The sequence below is a fragment of the Primulina tabacum genome, chromosome 6, assembly GCF_025594145.1.
Source record: "Primulina tabacum isolate GXHZ01 chromosome 6, ASM2559414v2, whole genome shotgun sequence".
Classification (NCBI taxonomy): Eukaryota; Viridiplantae; Streptophyta; class Magnoliopsida; order Lamiales; family Gesneriaceae; genus Primulina; species Primulina tabacum.
This window is the reverse complement of record NC_134555.1, coordinates 12,484,952-12,492,645: the sequence shown is the minus strand read 5'-3', so window position 1 is coordinate 12,492,645 and position 7,694 is coordinate 12,484,952. Positions and strand designations below refer to the sequence as shown.

The 7,694-nt window shown below is 37.1% G+C and overlaps 1 protein-coding gene across 2 annotated transcripts; it reads right to left on the bottom strand.

The window, feature by feature from the left end:
- Positions 1 to 563: 563 nt before the first annotated feature.
- LOC142549163 (GATA transcription factor 5-like) lies at positions 564 to 2,044 on the bottom strand. 2 transcript variants are annotated; one of them, XM_075657978.1, is made up of 3 exons: positions 1,906 to 2,044; positions 1,488 to 1,789; positions 564 to 1,396 (listed from the first exon to the last, which is right to left on the bottom strand). In XM_075657978.1, the coding sequence occupies exons 2-3, from the start codon at positions 1,785 to 1,787 to the stop codon at positions 770 to 772; spliced, it is 927 nt and encodes a 308-aa protein (XP_075514093.1). In that variant the 5' UTR covers positions 1,788 to 1,789; positions 1,906 to 2,044; the 3' UTR covers positions 564 to 769. The 2 variants fall into 2 exon arrangements, with proteins under 2 accessions (XP_075514093.1, XP_075514091.1); XM_075657976.1 differs by having other exon boundaries at positions 1,488 to 2,028.
- Between the last annotated feature and the right edge of the window lie 5,650 nt (positions 2,045 to 7,694).

Genomic DNA, 7,694 nt, shown 5'->3' with positions numbered 1-7,694 from the left:
TTTTATGTAAGATATAATTTATAATGTAGCATAGAGTAAATCTAAACTAAATCTAATTAGATCATCAGTCATTCACAATTAATATCCACGCCATGGCATATATACACACATATATATATATATATATATATATATATATATATAATGTGCATAATATATATTTACTTTGGAAATTTTTTATTTGCTTATGATATTTTATGAAATCAACAAGATATAAGATATAAAATTCTTCCTCAAAGGATAACCGATGAATCATTAATCCATCAGAAAGTTTAATTAGTCAACTAATTTGATAAGTTCATTAATTAATTTGAAAATTAATGTGTGAAGTTATCAGTAATTCGGACCTTTATCGAATGAATTATGATTATGCAATACAAGGGAGGGAAACAACCAAAAATTACAATCATTAAAAAACAATTTTTTTAGTTGAATTTTAAACACGAGACATTAAAAATTACATTTTAAGGAAAAGCTAATTAGGAATTTGATAAAACAAATTTGGAAATAATTATAAACTTTATCCTCAGTTCACTACTAATAGTTGCCAGCTAGTAGTAACCCCTACTGCACCAAACCATTTTGTCCAGCGTAAAAAAGAATGTACAATAGCTACACCGGCTCACCTAAACCGGGTACAGTCACATCCGATTCTCAACTAATGCTATATATTTTCATATTTATATATTATATATACGAAATGATAATTAAAATTAAAACTCGTTTCCTTTTTTTTTTTCTTCCTACCTGCAAGGCAAGGCTAATTGGATCAAAAACTTTGAACCGGCGATGGCAGACCGGCGGCCTCTATCTCCGATTCCTTCTTCCGCCGCATTTCCAAGACTTTCTGGTGGTTGTTCGAGTGCAGCTCCAAGGAGAAATTCGGGCTGCAAGCGGGTCGGTACTCAGGTAGGAGCCGGCCCGACTTGTACCTCACCCCACAAGCGTTGCACAGAGTCTTCGAACCCAGTGGACCGGTCCGCCACTGTGGGGTCTTCGTTACCCCACAGTGGCTACACCTTCTTGGATGAAAGACCAGGCCGCCTGCGGCGGAGGGCTCCTCCTGTTTCTTTCCATGTTTCTTGATCAGCGGTTTTCCCAACAAATGCTTCGGGGGTGGAAACGACGTTGTAGAGTGGGTCGAGGATGAAGATGAGGTGGAGGATTCTGTCAGGGAAGGGGACGAGACAGGCCAGACGCGCACTCCGGTCCGGGCCCTCTTTGTCCGGGCCTTTGTCTGAACCGGAGTCCTGAAACAGCTGGCCTTCTGGGCGACCGACGCTGGCGTAGACAGATTCTCCGCAGAACCCTGAGGCCATTTCCCGGAGACCGAGTAATCGGAAAACGACTCCTCAATGAATTGGGATAACCATTCCAAACTCTCCAAGCCTTCCGCCTACAAAAAAAAAGAGCAATATTTTCAGTTTTCGTCATCCGCAAAATGTTTCATTTCACATTAAAATTCACAAAATTCGCTTCGGCACTACCACAACGCCCGGCACACTGCAGGGGAGAGACACAAAATCGCCATTGCCGGAGAAAACAAGCTTTTCTGGCGTTGTTACTTTTTCTACAGAAACAGACGCTGTTTCCTTCTGGTCCTGTTCTTTCTTCTCCGGTTCTCCTTCTGAGAACGACCCATTTGAAAAGTCCAGAAGCTCGTCAACGAAGAATTCGTCCCCTGTAACGCCGTTGACACCGCAGACATCATCCACAAAATGCGTCGCCTTCGCCACCGCCGTCTCCGTCCCAAGCCCGCTCTTCAAGGCCCCCAGCTCACACGCCATTCCTACAAACAAAAACCCACATGCAGATAAGAAAAAAAAATTGCACATTAAATTTCTCCTTTACATAGAAATCACAGTAAAAAACATGAATAATTGAGACAGTTAGGAGGAGGAACACCTAAAGCAAAGGAGAGAAAAATGGGAAAAACTGTTGAATTTGAAGAGAGAACTGTGTTGGAGAAGAAGATGGCAATGGGAAAAGCGGATCATAAATCTTTACTCCTCAATTATTACACGGTAGGAAAAAATAAATATAAATTATTAGAAAATATATATAAAAGAAAAAAGTGCCCATTTCATTCGTTTTCTCCTTTATTCTACTTTCATTTTATTTCTCGTCTTGTTTTTTTTTTGTTTACCACATAAATATATGTAACAATATCTTTATGTGTATATATATATATATTATAATATATGTTTGAAACAAGCTTTCTTAAAAGCTATATTTTGTGATTTATCAATGAGATTTCAAAAAACTGGTGTGATGTTTATAATATTAACAATTACACATAGGACAGGGTTTTTAAAATAAATAATTTAATAAATGTCTAATTTATTCGAATGTCGAACTAATAGTACAGGTGATATAAAATCAGCATGGTTAGGTTCACTTTTTGAAATCAAATTATAGCCTTTTTAGATTCAAAACATCCAATTGCATAATCCTTCATTTAATGATTTTTTCAGTGTAAAGAATGATAATCTTTGTATACCACGATATTAAATGTTCGACCTATAATTGGGGAAATTGTACTTACTTTGAAGGAAATCAACTTTCTATGTTAAAATATTTACTTGTATAGTTGGAAAATCATATTTATTATTTTGAATTTGAATTTAAAAAATAGAATCACTCATTTGACTAACATGTCTTTAAAGTAGTCGAGAATTCTGGTGCTTTCCCGCTCTAGCATTTTTAATTATGAACACATACTTGTCAAGATTTCCTACTAAGGATCGAAAAGGAAGACATATCAATAATATAATAATAATGACTTTATATTTTATCTTAAAAATCTATAAAATATATTTATTATTGTGTATAAATTTTCTTCCCTAAGATGTAGTTTTCGCTTGACGTCCAAATTAAATGGTTCAAAACATATAATAAATTAAAGATAAATATGTACAACTTTCATTCGAACAACTTCCGGAAGTTCGAGATTAGCAAGCTTTGAAAACACATTGTAAATACACGATAAATATCTCAACTTCCATTCGAACAAATTTTGGAAATTTTGCAATTAAGAAGACGCGAACCATGCCTATATCCATGCATCTGAATTAAATAGTGATACCCTCATAACGTATCAAAAGTGTTTAGAAGAGGGGTTGTATAAACACTCACAATAAAAATTGATCTTTTCAAATTTTGAGTTCAGTTTGGTGACAAACTGATTCTCGGAATCTTGTTGATCAATATCAATCAGTTAAACTGAATCAGTTGCGGAAGGTAACTGACTGAAAGATAGAATACAAAAATAAAATGCGCAAGGGTTGTTTCTGGAAGTTCGGAGATTTCAATTACTTCTACGTCACCCCTTCTATCACAAGGATAGGATATTCACTAAAAGACTTTGATCAAATACAAGAATTGTACTGACCCACTTCAGCTTGGACTTAACACTGCCAAAAACTGAAACTTTTAGTATAAGAGAATGTTCTCAGTGCTTAACTGATCTTAGCACTATCGAATTTCAATGATTATCACAACTTGCTTGTAAGCTCAAATTGTAGCCTTAACTACCACGAATAAATCAAGTAAGAGGTGAGCTGAGATTTTGACAGAGTGACAGCAAGCTTTTTGAATAGTATTCACTTCGTTATCGTTTTCAGCTGCTCTTCTGTCATATTTATATGCTTCTTTTCCAACGGTAACTTGAGATAAATTTGAATCTATGTATCCGTTGATTTCCACTTCATTTTTCTTTGGACTTTGTTTGCGGCGTCTTAATTGCTTTAGCCGGAATGCGTTGTTCTAGGTAGTCTTGGTTGTGGTGCGGCGTTTCATATTCAGTTGTAATCTGTTATGTCTCTTTGTCGGTTGAAGGTTCTTTCCCGAGACATCTTCAGCTGAGAGATACTTAACTTTAAGGCATTCGGCTGGATGTATTAACTGATCAGTTTCCAACCGATCAGACAATCGATTTCAGTTATTAAGTCCAGTTGTTGAGTTCAGTTGGTTCGTATTTTCAGTTGGTTGATCAGTTTGTCAAACTCCAGAATTTAGTTTCCAACAATTTTCCCCTTTATGGTGTTTGACAAAATTAAGTAATTGAACCCTTTGTAGATAAGAGATTGATCAACTGAATTTTACGATTGATTGGAATCTTTGTAGATAAAATAAGAAACTGATCAACTGAATCAGTAACTTGATGAGTACAGTGAAGACTGCTACTGAAACGAGAATTTCTTCTGTTGTTCTAGCATTCCTTTGATTTCTTCCCCCTTTTTGCCAAACAACTCCATCTTCTCAGATAATTTTCGAACATCAGTTGAAAGAATTTTGACATCTGCTGAGATACTTGAGACAGCAGTTTGCAAACAGGTCTGCAGCAATTCCATTTTATTAGAAACAGAAGTTTCTAATCATTGAACTCGTTGACTAACTATATACTGAGATGTAAATAGGCTTTGAGCTAGACCTTTCTTCATCTCATCTACAGTTTTGGTGAGAGAATCCATGTTTGCTTGAATTGCTTTCAGTTTTGCAGAGTCATATTCGATTGAAGAATCCAATTTGACAGTGTGAGATAATTGTGTAGATTGAATCTTCTTGATGTCAGTGATTATCTGCTGCATATTGTGCTGCATATTTTGGATCTCTTCAAGAACAAGATCCATTTCTGTGGATTGAGGAGGAGGTGACTGATGAGGGAATTTCGGTCCCTTTGTGGTTTGATCAAATATAACCAACTCTTGGTTAGTTGCTACTGTTTCAGCAACATTCTGAACTGAAGTGATTGTTGCAGCAATGTCTTCTGGAACTTGAGGTGGAGAAAGTGGATGTTGATCAGCAGATGAGCTGCCTGGAGGAATAATAGAGTCTGATGAAGTCAAAATTGGTGTCTCTAGAGGATGATCTTGGGGATCAATTTGCACATCAGTTGGAATAGTCTGTTCAGCAGAAGGATCTGGCTGAACTGGTGCTTCTGAAGAGATAGGTACCTCTGGATTGATTTGATCAACGGGATGATCAACATTATCATAAATGGGTTCACTCAATTGGGATTCTTGCACCACTATCTGAATAATTTCATCAATGTTTGCGAAAGATAATTCTGCTTCAGTGTACATTTGATGTTCACCAGTTGGTGATTGAGACACATCCTGAACTGGCTCTTCAGTTGGAATAATAGCCTGTTCTGAGGATGACTCTTTCTGCTTTGAGGGAGGTTCTTCAACTATTTCCTTTTCATCATCGTCTGAATCTCCTTTATGAAGGACTAACTCTTGATCCATTTCCCAAAACTTTATCTGAGATAGCAATACCATCAGATCGGTGTCTAGCTGAGTGATCACCGCATGATTAGCATAGGCAGTAGGATTTGTTGGAACGTAGTTAGCCTTCAGTTTGTCAATAATTTGTGTTAACTTCTTTGCTCTCATCTGATCAAACAAATATGTTTTTCTCTCCATAGCTTGGGCAATAGTGACAGCTTTGACTATCTTGAGGACAGAAGCTTCCATCTTGATGAATTTGTTCAGTTGAGATTGTTTTCTTAGTTGCTTGGCAAAAATCTGTGTACGATAGGCTGTCCAAGCATCATAGAGTTGAAGTTTTGATGCTGCAAAATCATTAACCTCGTCCCAAACAAGGTCAATGTGGGTTTGAATGGGATTGGATGGCCTTGGTTCTTCAGTCAATTTTCCCTTGCCTTTGTCAGAACTGAAGATGTGTGGAATTTCCAGACCAGTTCGTGTCCACCCGTTCTATAATACTAATGCCCTTGGGTCGGGCAGGTGCCAGAGGAGAGGGACGAGTAATATTAATCAGAGGGGCTTTCATCCTAACTGTTTCTTTCTTTGCACCAATTGATTTTTCTGGTGGGATGATCTTCAGAGGGACTGCTTCAATTGGCTGCTGAGCATCTGAAGATATTGGCTTGTCAGTAGGAATAGATTCCTCTGTAGTTATTGGTTTAATCCTCTGGGTTCTCGGTTTCTTGGTGATCTTTGGGGAAGGAGTTTTCTCTGGATCGGATTCTTCCACAATTAATTTTCTTTTTGCTGACTTCAGTTGAGCCAATGTCTTGGCCTTTTTTATTGATTTAGGAGCCGCCTGTTGAATCCCAATCTCCTGTTTTATCTTTACAAACTGATCAGGAGAGATGTCCAATTTTGTCTTGGGTGGCATAGTATTCTTCGCATTAAAGACTTTGAATTTTGATGATTTTTCTGTATTATCTGCCACTAACCCCTTCACTTTCAGCAGATAGCTCAGTTGCACTGCAAAACCTTTGGACTGTTTGGATGATAGAAACATATTCTTTAAAGTATTGAATATAAGATGCTTCCAGTTGAATTTATGTTCAGCCATAATGATAGAAATAGCTTGAAATTTTTCCAAAGTAAGTGCAGCAAAAGATCCAGCTTTCGCCAAAATCCCTTTGGCGACTATATCAGCAAGTAACTTAACTTCATGCTTCAGTTCTTTCTTTGGGTCGAAAACATAGATTTTCCGTCCTTCAGCAGAAAGTGAGGTTTGCATCTTTTCAATGTCAGATGTCTTAACATCAAATAAGTGTGCTAGTCCATCAAATGGTAAAGAAAAGATTTCTCCAAAGGAATTCTCTGAAATGGTCAGCAGCTGACCATTGATAGTAAAAGCGATGTTTCCATCAGAATTGATCGTACCGTTAGAGTAGATTTCCTGAAGTTCTTTGGGGTAGATCTCTTGTGATGATTGTCCCAAGAATGTCCTTAACCCAGCAGTTTCAAGTTTTTTAAAAACGTTCTTGACATTAGTGTCGCCAAAAGATAGAATTGATCCAAAGTTGATAGCCATTGCATCCAGCATGTAAGCGGGAATTTGATTCGCCATTTTGATAGATAAAATGATCTGCAATTTGTAAACGAGAGCTCTGGAATTAGTATTCTCTTAGAAACTGATTGTACGCGTAAGAAGAAAAACTGAATTGAAGAGGGCTTAGTACAGTTGTTCGTGACTGTTTAAATTCGGGACACGTGTCAGTCCATTAAAAATTTGAGTAAAAATGTGTGTACGTGTGCTATAAACGTGTGTACAATTTAAATGGTTCAAATGCTTCCACGTTTTCAAAATAGGATTCATCATTAGATAGTAGACAGTCACGTCACTTGATTTGGAATATAATTCGTTTTAATCAGTTAACTTATATGAGAAGATTAGTGCAATTCCCAACTGAAAGATCAGTTGAAAAACTGTGTCCTTTCAGTTTAAGAATTTACTAACATTTGTCTTCTCAGTTAACCTATTAAAACCATTATTGCCCCTTAATTAGTGCATAAGATAATTAAATCGAATAAATTCAAAGATTAGAAAGATTATCGGTCTGCTGAAATGTTGACGACTCTTCAGCTTCCTTGATATTTTGCTATAAATAGACATAACACGGTTATTTTCAGTTATATTGATGAAAAATATTCAAAACTAAAGAATGGCATATGCGAGTAGCTCGAGTGCTTCGCCATTTTCTCTGGAAGCTAGGAAGACTGCCATAGAAGACGAAGTCTTCTATGAGAGTATTCCCTACTGGGAAAGGTTACAGGAGCTAGAGTTCCTGTATAATTCTGGAGAGGCTACTTCTCCCAAGCTGATGGCAGAGTTGAGAGAAGTGCGGGAGCACTTGAACATAGCTGTGTGGGTGGACGTCTTCAAAAAAGGTCATATCTATCAGCTGATGCTTCAAAAGGAACTGGAGCTCC

Coding starts and splice junctions, on each gene's coding strand:
- LOC142549163 (XM_075657976.1), bottom strand. CDS start 1,835: ATGTGCAATTTTTTTTTCTTATCTGCATGTGGGTTTTTGTTTGTAGGA. Junction 1,397..1,487: donor GCAGTGTGCCGGGCGTTGTG/GTAGTGCCGAAG, acceptor TTTTTTTTGTAG/GCGGAAGGCTTGGAGAGTTT.